This window comes from Pygocentrus nattereri, chromosome 4, assembly GCF_015220715.1.
Source record: "Pygocentrus nattereri isolate fPygNat1 chromosome 4, fPygNat1.pri, whole genome shotgun sequence".
Lineage (NCBI taxonomy): Eukaryota > Metazoa > Chordata > Actinopteri > Characiformes > Serrasalmidae > Pygocentrus > Pygocentrus nattereri.
In genome coordinates, this window is record NC_051214.1 from 7,535,714 (window position 1) to 7,549,992 (window position 14,279).

A 14,279-nucleotide genomic window follows, 5' to 3' on the forward strand; every position below is an offset into this window, starting at 1 on the left:
TGAACTTTTACAACCCTGTGTTGTAACTTCCTGAAAGCATCATCTTTGTTGTTTTATGTAAACTACTGCATTCTTTATATTAAATTGTCTTAACCAGACTAATTTTAGTTTTAATGCTATTTTTGCTACATTTTCTGTGTGTGGGAGTAATATAAATGTGTGTGAACATCCCCAGAGACAGTTTAAGCCCTTTTTTCAGAGAGAGCGGATTATTATTATGGGCCAAAAATGAAACATATCTGTACAAAATGCAACATAAACTAATGTGGTGTAGATCACTGCAGCTACGACAGCTGTATACTGCATCTTGTGTGTAGCAGATGCGGAGTTATCAAGTTTCCCACATGTATTTGTTTGGTGCTCCTCCCCTGATCATGGTCAGCTGGTGTTTGTTTAGAGAGAAGCATGAAAAGTGTCTAAGGACACACAGTGAGAAGCGCTCTAAAGAAGACTGAAATAAGTGAAACTTCAAAGAGACGTTTATTTCATGTGTCACGTATGTGTAAATAACGCACTCTGGGTCACTCACGCTAGTGTTTGTGTCTGTGAGGCCTTTTCAGGTTTCCAGCCAGTGTAGCGCAGCGCCCCCCCTCTGCGGCAGCCACACTTAATACTATTATAGCTACTTCAACTTAGAGATGTAGACCACACAGATGATGCATGGCCATGAGATCACATCTCATTATCATAAAAGGGCCAGAGAGAACAACCAATCAGACCACAGAGGAGAGATAACAGATAAAAAAAGAACAAGATGCAGAAAAGCACATGAGCTTAATGTGGTTTTAGTTCTCACACTTTTAACCATCAAAATGTAAGAACTGCTTAAACACAGTTTTGAGACACAAGATTATAAATTATGAGTACAAATTAGTAACACATTGCTGAGAAATGGCAACATACCTATACAAAATGTTTATACATACATATATGTATAAAAAGTGCAGCGTGGGGAAAGTGCAGCGTATGACTTCTCTTTATTTGTCTGTTTCTCATGTCCACTTGTGTGAGCTGTGAAATGCTGCACCACAAAAGAGGAAACAGTCAGTGTTCTTACGGCTCAGAGACCACCACGTCACTCTGTGTGGTTTGTGATTCTGCTGATAAATTCTCTAAAAGTCATAAGAGTTCCGGTCTAGCTGATTTAAACACAGCTCCTGTGAGCTGCCGGACATTAGAGTGGGTTAGACTCCAGTGAAGAGCTGCTGAGAGAGCTGTGCACTCAGTGTGGTATACAGGGCTAGTGTAGTGCTGGGTGTGGAGCGGTCAGTGTGCTGTGAACTCAGTGTGGTATACAGGGCTAGTGTAGTGCTGGGTGTGGAGTGGTCAGTGTGCTGTGAACTCAGTGTGGTATACAGGGCTAGTGTAGTGCTGGGTGTGGAGCGGTCAGTGTGCTGTGCACTCAGTGTGGTATACAGGGCTAGTGTAGTGCTGGGTGTGGAGCGGTCAGTGTGCTGTGGACTCAGTGTTGTTTTACTAGTGAGGATGTTGCTGACTTTCTATCTTCTCTTCATTGGGCTTCATGTCTCTGAAGATGAGTGTCTTTTTATCTTGTTTCTGAGTTACTGATGTCATACAAAGCTACATTTATGTGCCAAAAAAACTGCAATTATCATGACCATGAGACGTGACACGCTCAAATACAGCATTATATTACATCAATGCACATGCATGTTGCTGTGAAAAAGAAGCATCATCAAAATAGTAACTTTATGGCAGAAGGCAAAAATATTCTCCACTTTTAATGTTAGTCAGTGTAATGAGATTCTTTCCATTTCATTTTCGACAGCATCTGCTGGTCCATTCATTCTGAAATGTTTACTTTTAATTTTATCTGTTCTATTTTCTTTTCTTTGGTTATAAAAATGTTTTTTGTGTATGTAAAATAAAAGAACAGCAAAGAGTAGATAATTAATCACATCTGACTGATGTGTTTCTGCAGGCTGTGATCTGGTGAACAGAGAACAACTGCTGAGTATCACAGCTCATAGAGGAGGGTCAGTACTGCTGCCCTGCTACTGCGCTGACCTACAGACCACACCTGAGGAATTCAGCTGGAAGAAAGACAACACAAAAACAGGCACACGGGAAGAGATATCCAGTGAGAGTGGTCAGTACAGAGACAGAGTTCAGCTGTTTAATGGTCACTCTCCAGGAAATCTCTCTCTACTCATATCACACCTGACTGAAGAGGATGGAGGAAATTACTGGTGTGCTGTTAAAGGTGCTCATTTAAAGATCAGACTGACTTTAAAAGGTAAAACACTCTCAGTTTATATTCTAACTGCATTTCAAAACTTTATTAATATTAATAAATGTAACAGTATAGAGAACCGACTCTATGAGTTTTCTAAGCACTGCCCCCCTCATCACTGCTCACCTTCAGTCGTGTGTAAAAGTTTATGCATCCTGGTCAAACGACATGCATCATTGATTTTTTAAAGTGAAAATAATTTACACGTCCTCTACAGAACACACGTCTGCACATTTTAATGCACAGTCACTGACTATTTGCTAAGTTTAACATCTTGGGGGAAACTTTCTCTGTGCAACGGTTCCAGCATATTTGACATTTTTGTTAGATGTTATATATTAAATTAAAATTCACAGAACTTGTCATATTTAAGTGTGAGGATGTGTTTTCACTCATTTTCACTTTGAAATTATTTCATTTTTATGTATTTTCTCAATCCTAGGTTTAAAGCTCACACTTGTGTTTTGGTGTTTGTGTGCGTTTATGTGTGTTTCAGTAAATGTCCAATTATTTCCCATTTCTCAAATATTCAAAAGCCAGTAAACACATAATAAACAAACAATTTATTTTTCAGTTGAATGCACTTCTGATACTTTTGGAGAAATCAGTAAAGTTACCATTAAGAAACTATATGTAACTCATAGAGATGATACATATGATTTATCACATGGTATTATTAAGTGTTATATTTGCAGATAATTATTGAAAATCGCTATCATCAATTATATGATTAATATTAATAAATGCAGAAAATTATATATTATTTTAAAAATAATAATGCGCTCAGGAATCCTTCAAATAAAATTTTCCAAACTTGGATATTAATCATATTATTATTCCTTCAGCTGGGTGGTTAATTTACATTTACAAATACTTGAGGTGTGTGTCTGAGAGGGGCTTATATTTTTATATAAATACTTACTTATACTACAGATCAGTCATAACATTAAATCCACCTCTTGTTTTTACTCTCTTTTCCACTGTATCAGCTCCACTTACCATCTAGAAGCACTTTGTAGTTCTAATTACAGACTGTAGTTCATCTTTACTGTGAATACTTTTTTAGCCCTTTTTTATTATTAATATACTCACCAAAACACACAGCGCTGAAATACTACAGTGAACTGCCTGCTGATGTTCTGCTCCTTCACTGACTATCTAATTCTTCTCTCTCTACAGAGGGTCCACCTACAATTACACCAACTAGGGCAGTGGTCAGTGTGCAGACCAGACCAGCCACTTCAACCACACATTCCACTCAAAAGCCTGATGGTAAGTACAGCAAACTGACTGCAGCTGAACTGAACATTTGACTGCTTTCTTATTTTTTGTATGGAGTTTTTTAAATTCTGCACGTTCACTTCTTATTTTGAGGAAATGAACATGTTGTGGAACTGAACATGAAATGTGACCTGAGCAAAAGTTCTGACAGATTTTGTATTTAATATTTTCTTTCTTTTCAATATGTTACTGTACTATCTGCAGATCCATATCAATTGATCAATGGTGTTCTAACATTGGCATATGACTATGTCTTGTTAGCTTGTTAGCCAAAACATTATGAACTTTCACAGATGAACCAAATATTGTTGGTTATCTCGTAACAACTGTGCATGTCAAGGTCTTGAATATATTAGATTGTAAGTGAACAGCTGGTCCATATAGTCTCTGTGTTGGATGTGGGAGAAATGAGCAGGCATGAATACTTAACAAATTTGATAAGGGCCTAATGTTTATGGCCAGACGACTGGGACATCTCCAAAACAATAAGACTTGTACTGTTGGAAAGAAGTGAGCTGGTGGAGGAAATTGCCAGTGTTCCGCTAGGAGACCCTGGGTCCAGGCACTCATGTGGACAACAATTTGACTCATGCCACCTTTGTGACAGTAGAGTTTCCCAATGGCAGGGCCTCCTTCAGCAGGATAATGTGTCCTGCCACACCGACCATATTGCTTGAATATGGTCAAGTTCAAGATGTTGCCCTGTCTGAAGTTCCCCAGATCTGCATTTGATTAAGCATCTATGTGTAGCCGGCAGGGCTGAAAGGTATTGTTTTTAGGAGACTTGTATTTTGACAACCAAATCTCAGTTGCGACATTCCTAGGATGCTTAAAGTGGTGTGCAGGTATACTATTTTTTCATTTGTAAGGAGGTGTTGGGGGCTAACAGCGTTGATGCTCTGTAATCTAATGGGTGCGTGGCATATAGGTAGTAATAGTAGAGAGAGGAGTTGTTTTTCCAAGTTTTAGCTCAAATAATAAGGAATGTTTTTATTTTTAGAGTGGGTGATCTAGGAACACATTTTTGTGGGTAATATTTGGTTAAACCTTGACACATATGCTGCCTTCATGTTTACAGAGCATTCAGATTATTTGTGTGTGGTGAGACAAGGAGACACCAGGCATTGAGCGTGACTAGTGCTGCCATTTCAACAGGTACAAGCCTATTGAGCGTATTTAGTTTCAGACTTTGGGCCCAGTCCGTATGGTTAATGAGCTGATTGTATGTTTTATCTATATTTCAGATTGAGCAGTACTGCTGGTGATGATGATGCTCACTGTTTTTGTCCTTCTTATTTTTTCTCATCATTTTCTTCCTTTCAGTGGTTTCCCCTTATGTGCTTAGGTTTAGTTCTAGACCAATTCGTGAGACTATAGGTGCCCTAGCCGGTTGTGCTTAAGGCTGTTTTGAATTAACAGCATCCTGTTAATCCTGCACTTCATTGTGTTTATGTTTTTGTTGTTTGTTTATTTGATTATCTTTTTAGTTGGTAGTGTATTTGTGTTGGTAGTGGGTTGGGGCCTTACTTACGGTATCAGGGTCTGTTATAGTTTATAGTTAAGAGTTGTTAACTGTCTTGCATACAAATGGCTATTTTTTTTCATTGTTCCTTGAATTATTAGTCTTACTATTATTTTTACTACTTTTTTATTGTGTTAATTGTTAAATAAAGTTGTCCAGTGTTTCAGCCTCATACCGTGTTCTGTGTGCCTCATTGAGGAGTGATTGGGTTTTTGCTGTGGTAGAATACTGTTCCAGAGTAGAAGTTGGGACCCCTTTAGCATATAGGGGCTGTTCCCACTAGTGATCAAGGCCACATATGGGATGTGCTGGAAGTCCAATCCACTGCAGCTCCACCTTTCAACCTAAAGGATTTAAAGGATCTGCTGCAAACATCTCAGTGCCAGATACAACACAGCATCTTCATAGGCTTTGTGGAGTCCATATATCTGCAGGTTGGAGCTCTTTTTTGGTATATTAGGCAGTTGATCATAATGTCTTAGCTCATTAGTGCATCTATGCTAGTGTTATGGTTTTGTTATGCTTATTTATGTGCACTGGAGGTTCTTCAAAATAATCACAACCTGTCTAACTATTCAGTTAAGCTACTCTGCACACAGAGGAACAGAAGAAACACTGCGAAGATAAAAATCTGATTCATTGTGTGAAATTGCTGTATTCTACTCCTTTCCCTCTTTCACACATCTGTGCCAATATGCTAACTTTCTAATATCTTTTTTGACCCAGGTTATTCCATGCACTTCTCCATCTTCATTCCTGTTCTACTTCTTCTGTTGGGACTCGGGGGGCTCATCTATTGGAGATGCAGAGGTGTATACACACACACACACACACACACACACACACACACACACACACACACACACACACACACACACACACACACACACACACACACACACACACACACACACACAGTCTATTACATACTTTTTGAAATATGTATCAGGCTATGAAAACAGTTCAGGTGCTTGTGGATTGAAATTAAGCACAGTAATTTAGTTATAGTTTAAAAACAATCCAAAATCAAAAAACAAAAGCAGACCAAGATCAAAAACAGCTGACGATGCATGAGGAGGCAAAGAGGTGGCCGTGAGTCCAAAAAGTACTAGAGAAGAAAGGCAAGAATAGACAAGAAAGGACACTCGGTCTGCACAGTGGAACACAGTAGCAATACTTTGCAATGGAACTGAGCTAAAGCCTAAAGCCTAAATACTAGAGTAAATAAATATTAAATCAAATCAGGTTTGCACATTAGAACTCTGGTGTTGAATGATGTCTCCTGGGTAATGAAGCCCATACCATAGTCCAATGACTCAACTGAGCCTGCATGACCAAGTAAAACAGCATTAGACAGTATGCAGTATCTGTGTCTCACTCTGTCTGGGTTCATTCTGTAGGACGGAGACGAGGACAGACTGAGAGCCGAGAGGAAAGAAGGACAAAGATAGAGCAGAAAACACAGGTGAGTTCACATATCCCATCATGTCTCATCACATCTCTTCCTATGCCATTCCATTCCATCATACCCTGTCACATTTCATCACTTCTAGTCATATTCCATCATATTTAATCACTTCTAGTCATGTTCCATCATGTCTCAACATAACCCTTCATATCCTGTCTACATATCCATTTCAGCAGGATTGCTATAAGATAGAAATATACACACTCAGGTTCAATGTTATACTGAGTTGCCAGTTTATTAGACACAAAAGTCTCATACTGTGTTGTACATTTTGAGAATAGATTCTATAAGATGCCCGAGCCGTCACTTGCATGCTTCTTTAACATTTTGGTGACAATTCATGTTTTGTGGTCTGGTGCATTATTATGCTGAAGTGCATGATTCAAAAGAACAAATGGATTTGTTTGATTAGAAAACTTTATTTTATTCACAATTGGGCCATATTCGATGATCCTGTTCCCACTTTGTTGTTATTTGTTTTACATCACTGGCGGCCAACAGGGTCTTTGATTGTTAAAGCTCATTTGTGGCAAACTCAGTTCAGTTCTCAGCGTTCTCCTTTGACTCCTGATCTACAAGATTTTTTCTCTACATGATCATTAATTAATGAATGTACAGTGTGAGTGAATATGAACCTAATAAACTGGCACTCAGTGCATATCAGTATATCCTCTTCCTACTGAGGAAGAAGCTGCTCCTGGTAGTTTAAGTCAAACTCTGAAGTTTTTAAAGGGTCAGTGTTGTGTGTTAATTGTCATTTGTGCTCCTCTACAGGATGAAGTGACGTACTCTACTGTCGTCCACAGCAACACAACCACAACAACAACCACAGTTATTGACATTGAAGAAAAAGCAGAATACGCCACCATCAGAGTGAACTAGGAACACCACTCACCCTGTCCATAAAAATGCATTGTGTTTTGCTTCTTGTTTTTTCCTTGTCTTACTTTTGCCTTTTCAAATTCGCAAATACATCAATATTTTAATAAATAAAGCTTCAGCTAAACATTCATTGAGTTGTCATTTTTTCATTAACTCTTTTAAGCTCAATCAAGAGAAATTAAACATTTTACCCCACACCTGAATATTTTGCCTGCCTTGTTGGTCACTCAGCTGTAAAACAAAACCATCCATTCAGACTCGTCTTCATATCTCAATGAATTTTGAGCCCACCCTCATCTGTAGCTTCTCTCCCTGTATTGTTGTTTACCCTCTTAACCATTGCTTAGCACAGCATATTCTAGCCTAGCCTCTGCTACTATCTAGGCCACTACTATGCTGTTTTTACTACTTTTTCATTGTGTTAATTGTTAAATAAAGTTGTCCAGTGTATCAGCCTCACATCGTATTCTGTGTGACTTATTGAGAAGTGACTGGGTTTTTGCTGTGGACGAATATTGTTCCAGAGTAGAGCTTGGGACCCCTTATATACACTGCTCAAAAAAATAAAGGGAACACTCAAATAACACATCCTAGATCTGAATGAATGAAATATTGTCAGTGAATACTTTGTTCTGTACAAAGTTGAATGTGCTGACAGCAAAATCACACAAAAATCATCAATGGAAATCAAATTTATTAACCAACGGAGGCCTGGATTTGGAGTCACACACAAAATTAAAGTGGAAAAACACACGACAGGCTGATCCAACTTTGATGTAATGTCCTTAAAACAAGTCAAAATGAGGCTCAGTATTGTGTGTGGCCTCCACGTGCCTGTATGACCTCCCTACAACACCTGGGCATGCTCCTGATGAGGTGGCGGATGATCTCCTGAGGGATCTCCTCCCAGACCTGGACTAAAGCATCCGCCAACTCCTGGACAGTCTGAGGTGCAACGTGGCGTTGGTGGATGGAGCGAGACATGATGTCCCAGATGTGCTCAATCGGATTCAGGTCTGGGTAACAGGCAGGCCAGTCCATAGCTTCAATGCCTTCATCTTGCAGGAACTGCTGACACACTCCAGCCACATGAGGTCTAGCATTGTCCTGCATTAGGAGGAACCCAGGGCCAACCGCACCAGCATATGGTCTCACAAGGTGTCTGAGGATCTCATCTCGGTACCTAATGGCAGTCAGGCTACCTCTGGCGAGCACAAGGAGGGCTGTGTGGCCCTCCAAAGAAATGCCACCCCACCCCACACCATTACTGACCCACTGCCAAACCGGTCATGCTGAAGGATGTTGCAGGCAGCAGATCGCTCTCCACGCCGTCTCCAGACTCTGTCACGTCTGTCACATGTGCTCATGTGTCACATGTGATCAAGGCCACATATGGGATGTGCTGGAAGTCCAATCCACTGCAGCTCCACCTTGCAACCTAAAGGATTTAAAGGATCTGCTGCTAACATCTCAGTGCCAGATACCACACAGCATCTTCATAGGCTTTGTGAGGTCCATGTATCTGCAGGTTGGAGCTCTTTTTTGACATATTAGGCAGTTGGTTATGTCTTAGTTCATTAGTTCTCTCTCTGTGGTGTTGTTTACCCTCTTAACCATTGTTTAGCAGAGCATATTCTAGCCTAGCCTTTGCTACTAACTAGGCCACGCTGTTGTTTTTCTTTTTTTGCTTCTTACATTCTACCCTTTTATACTTTAAAGCACTGTCCATATTTAGTCCACTTTGGTTCAGTACAACCTTTAATTAAACCTGGTGTAGTAAAAGTCATAAATAGACTCTAAGTTTAATGGCTTTGTTATATTTAATAGAATAAAAATGGTAGGTGAGCTTCACTTATGTGAAGAATTTGTTTATTTCTGAGTACTTTTTAATAATAATAGTATATGTCTAGGTATATGAAGCTAATGCAGAATAGATGGTCTTTCTGGTGCTCCCAGTATATGATTAATTTGAATGTGCAGACAACTGAGAAACAGCCATTTATCAGTTTTCAGTTTCTTTTAAACTGTAATTATTTCAGAGTGGACAGGAGAATCAGCAATACGGTCAGCCCTATGACAATGGAAGCTGATACAGAACAACATATGGGTGTTTAACATGGACACTAGCTGAGCTAAAGTGTCTTTAAATGATGCATCACTGCAGAAGCAGCAAATGTTCTCACAACTTAACATAGAAACGTTCAAACCATATCTCCACACCATCGTGTTAGCCGTGTGAGTGGTGGGGAGGGGGGTGCATGGTGGTTCTCAGCTTTAGTGAGGAAACAACTCTGCACAAGTTCTTTAGAGCATGCTTTGTCTGGCTCGCATTAGGGGATCGTCCATTGTAGTACTACAGGTTCTGAAATGGGGCAGGTGCATGTGCATGATTCCTTGTGTTTCATACTCACATTGTGGAACAGCGCTCACAACTGGTAGATGTGTATGTTGCTAAAAAAGTTGCCGAGTCATTGTTGGTTCATTTGAACTGTTAAAGGAGGCGCCACAAAAAAAGGAAACAGTCAGTCTTCTTACAGCCAAGAGGCACTGTGACAGTCATTTTGGACCTTTCCACTACAGTCACTCATTCCACTTTTGATCAAATGAGAAATGAGACAAAAATGGACTCATGACTCAAAAACATTAGTTCTGGCTACTGTGCATGCATCTCCACAGAGAGAAAGCTTTCTCCACTTGCGGTTCTACCAACAAGCTGATTGGCTCTTTTTAATAAAGGGCTGTACAAAGCAATACAAGCTTTTGCATTCATTTATCAACTCCTCCCTCTTTATAATGCACTTGCTCTTATCCTTTAATACTTGATGAGGAACATTCTATTATCTTATTAATTCACAAATATGTGGGCTGTTTAGAATTATCAGCCTGAAAAACCTTTTAATACCTGCTAAGCATTGTCAGTGAGAATGATGAGTCCCCCAAAACCACAAAAATATTACACTATGATGTTAAATTTGAAATGAAACTGTTGCTGTTAAATGATGCACCACAAAAAAGAAAACAGCAAGTATTATGACAAGTAAAAAAGCCCAAAAGAGTGCACAAAAGCACCATGTACTCATTTAATGAACACAGTTAAACCTTTAAACCACTATTATGTACAAAATATATGTACAATATATATGGCGCCTACTTGAAAATGAAGAAGATTAGCTTTCTATGAGCTGTGAAATGATGCACCACAAATGAGGAAATGAGTTTTCTCATGGCTCAGGGGCCAAAAAGGGACTGTGGCATCAGCAGTTTTTGGTAGTTGTGGTTTTGTACGTTCATTTGAACATAGATCTTCTTTGCTGATTGGACTTCAAGTTGGGATCAATCAAGAGTTCTGCATGTTTATATGCCTGCAATAGGATTTTTATTATTACAGATTACAGCTAGTGTCCCATGCAACTGCTAAGCCTTGACTATTTCAAGGTGAATATTTATTTATTTATCTGTAGTGAAATCATGCAAAAACATAAGTGCCTTTTTTTTAAGTAGCAAGTGGCCTAAACAGCACTTTGTGAAATGATGCAAAACAATTGAGGAAGCAACTAGTGTCATCATAGCTCAGAAAGGCCCTGTGACTGTATGTACATCGGGGTGGAATCGTGTTGTTGGTCTTCTGCCTCTCACAGACTCAACAGAGCGCTTCAGCACTCAGTGGCCCCACTGAGTTTGCATGGTCTTTGCATGGTCTACCTGTTAGTAAAGGACGTGGCTGATACACCTGAACTCAATAATTAGGAGGTGTGTGCCAATGCTATATATATATATATAGTGTATGATTTGTAATGTAAGTACATTGGTGCAATAGGATTGGTGTTACTAAATACTAATAATTCTATTTGTTGAGTTTAAGTACTGTGTTTTTGTTGTTTGTGTGTATATTTTGATGTTTCCAAACTGGCTAAGGTTTACCACCAAATGGCCACAGCTACGAGGCACACTAGCCTGAGCAGGAGTTTTCTACATGGGCTCTGTCCAGGCCACAAGGCTTCCTGAGTGCATGAGCTATGCTACCCTGCAGCTATGATTTGTTTGGGCTGGCCACTTGAGCTGTGCTAAACCACAGCTACAATGCTGTCTAGGCATGATACTGGAGCTATGCTACACAACAATTGTGAGGCCTCCTGGGACAGACAGCAGCATGAGCTATGATACAGTGAAGCTACAGGTCAGCACTTGAGTCAAATCACAGCAATAAGGCTGCCTGATCAGTCCACCTTTGTGATGCTACACTGTAGCCGTGAGACATGGGCCAAATGTGTTACGACATGTGTTGTGTTTGCCAGACATGGGCCAAATGTTATGAGGTGGGCTTTACTTGGGTTGTGACGTGTTATGTGGGCTAGAAGTGGGCCAAATGTTAAGAGCCAGGCTTGACTTGAGTTGCGACATGAGTTGTGTGGGCCAAATAGGGGCCAAATGGCACAAGTCAGGCTAGACTTGGGTTGCAGCACATGTTGTGTCTGCCAGAAGTGAGCTAAATGTCATGAGCCTAGGCTTGACTTGGGTTGCAGCACATGTTGTGTGGGCCAGAAGTGGGCTAAATGTCATGAGCCTAGGCTTGACTTGGGTTGCAGCACATGTTGTGTGGGCCAGAAGTGGGCTAAATGTCATGAGCCTAGGCTTGACTTGGGTTGCAACATGTGTTGTGTGGGCCATATGTGGGCCAAATGGCACAAGCCAGGCTAGACTTGGGTTGGGGCACATGTTCTGTGGGCCAAATTTGGGCCAAATGTCATGAACCAGGCTTGACTTGAGTTGCGGCATGTGTTGTGTTGATCACCTTTAAAGTGCTATCTCTGAACTTTTACAACCCTGTGTTGTGCTTTCCTGAAAGCAGTTTTGTTGCTTAGTGTGTAAACTGCTGCATCCCATATATGTGATTGTCTGAACAACACTCATTTTAATTTTAATGCTACCAAAAAGTAATATAAATAAATAAAATAAAAAATTAAAAAACATGAAAAAGACTAATCACTAACCTTTTGTATGATGCCTAAGTTGGTTATTTTTTTTTCAATCTCACTCTGAAAACAGGAGTGACATCTAATTTTCTAACAAAAGAATGTTTATGTTTATGCATTTTGTAATGTAATGTTTATACATTTTTTTAACAAAGTCATGTGTCATTATTACCAGCGTGCCTGCACTTGGTATTTTCTACAACTTTTGTTTGCCAACAGTCTCTCTTAAAACAGTTAATGAGATTGGAGAACGCCAATCAAGTAATCTGAGACTGAGAAATCTCCTGGTATTTCAAGGAGTCTGTGATACCATATATGTAAAGGTTCTCAGGGCCTTTGAAAGAAAATCAGCCCTAAAACATCACATATTCTACTCCACACATAACACAGGTATTTTCAGTATATACATATTTTTTTGTCCTTACCTGCAAGTCTGTTGTCAAAAGCTCTATTTTTGTCCATTCTGACATTAGGGCCCATTTCCACTCAAGCTCCCCGTAGTATCAAGGCACTTTTGTCTGTGTTTAGATCAAAGAAAATAATTTCTTCTGGCACGCCAAATAGTTTATTGGCATGAGGTCATCTAACTGTAGTTTTGGAGACTTGTTGACCCCAAAATGCTACAATTGTGATCGTGGGAGAAAATTTAGTCCCATCCCTGTGTGTGGAAGCAATGTAAATGTGCGTGAACTGCGTGAATGACAGTTGGACCATCCCAGACTATCTTACGTGTAGCAGATGCAGAGTCGCTGTGTTTCCCTGAAACATTTTTTTGGTGCTCCTCTCCTGATCATGGTCAGCTGTTGTTTATTCAGGGAGGAGTCTAAACAGTGTCTCTTGTTGGTATGGTAGAGAAAAAAGGATGCTGATGCATGTATATAGTCAGAAAGAAAAGGAGTGACAGTCTGAAGCACTCTAGAAAGGACTGAAATATGGAAATCTTCAAATATACACTCACCGGCCACTTTATAAGGTACATCTGGCTAGTAAAAGGTTGGACCCCCTTTTCCCTTCAGAACTGCCTTAATTCTTTGCACACTTTCAACAAGGTGTTGGAAACATTCCTCAGAGATTCTGGTTGGTTATTAGATCAGACTATTAGACTGCTGTAGATCAGCAGTTTCTGAAATACTCAGACCAGCCCGTCTGGCACCAACAACCGCGCCACGTTCAAAGCCACTTAAATCCCCTTTCTTCCCCATTCTGATGCTCGGTCTGCACTTCAGCAAGTTGTCCTGACCATCTCTACATGCTTCAATGCACTGAGTTGTGGCCATGTGATTGGCTGATTAGCTGTTTGTGTTAACAAACAATTGAACAGTGTCATATATGTGTAACTAACGCAATCTGGGTTGCTTTCGCTAGTGTTTGTGTCTCTGAGGCCTCGTCCAGTTTACAGTCAGCTTAGCTCAGCCCCTCCCCCCAGCGGCACAATGTATTTAGCACAATTATAGCTACTTCAATTTAGAGATGTAGACCACACATTCATAGCCATGAGATCATATCCCATTACTACAAAAGTGCCAGAGAGAACAACCAACCATGCAGAAAATTACATGAGGCATGATTTTAGATCTCAGGCTTTTAGCCATCAAAGTGTAAGAACTGCTTAAAAATAGTTTTGAGACACAAGACTATAAATTATAACACAAATTAATGAAAGACTGCAGAGAAATGGCTGCATATCCATATGTAAAGTGTTTTTATATATAATGCTATTCCCAATGCACTTCAAAATGAATTTAGTTCCCAAGTAAATGCACCCACACTCTTAAAACCAGAGCACATACAAAAGCTGACTGGGCAATATGTAACATGAGGTGCAGGAAGTTTGAGGGACTTCAAGAAAGCAGAGGAGCTACCAATTGAATATATTGGATTTGTTCTTCTGGAGCACCT

The 14,279-nt window shown here is 39.9% G+C and overlaps 1 protein-coding gene across 1 annotated transcript in view; it reads left to right on the forward strand.

The window, feature by feature from the left end:
- The window catches only part of LOC108415298, a 66,097-nt gene extending 58,560 nt beyond the window's left edge, over window positions 1-7,537 (forward strand). Inside the window, exons 6-10 of the mRNA XM_037537836.1 lie at window positions 1,943-2,257; window positions 3,434-3,526; window positions 5,784-5,867; window positions 6,458-6,522; window positions 7,300-7,537. Of these exons, the coding sequence (XP_037393733.1) occupies window positions 1,943-2,257; window positions 3,434-3,526; window positions 5,784-5,867; window positions 6,458-6,522; window positions 7,300-7,407 (665 nt within the window). The 3' untranslated portion in view covers window positions 7,408-7,537. The remainder of the gene's footprint in view (window positions 1-1,942; window positions 2,258-3,433; window positions 3,527-5,783; window positions 5,868-6,457; window positions 6,523-7,299) is intronic.
- Window positions 7,538-14,279: the final 6,742 nt, after the last annotated feature.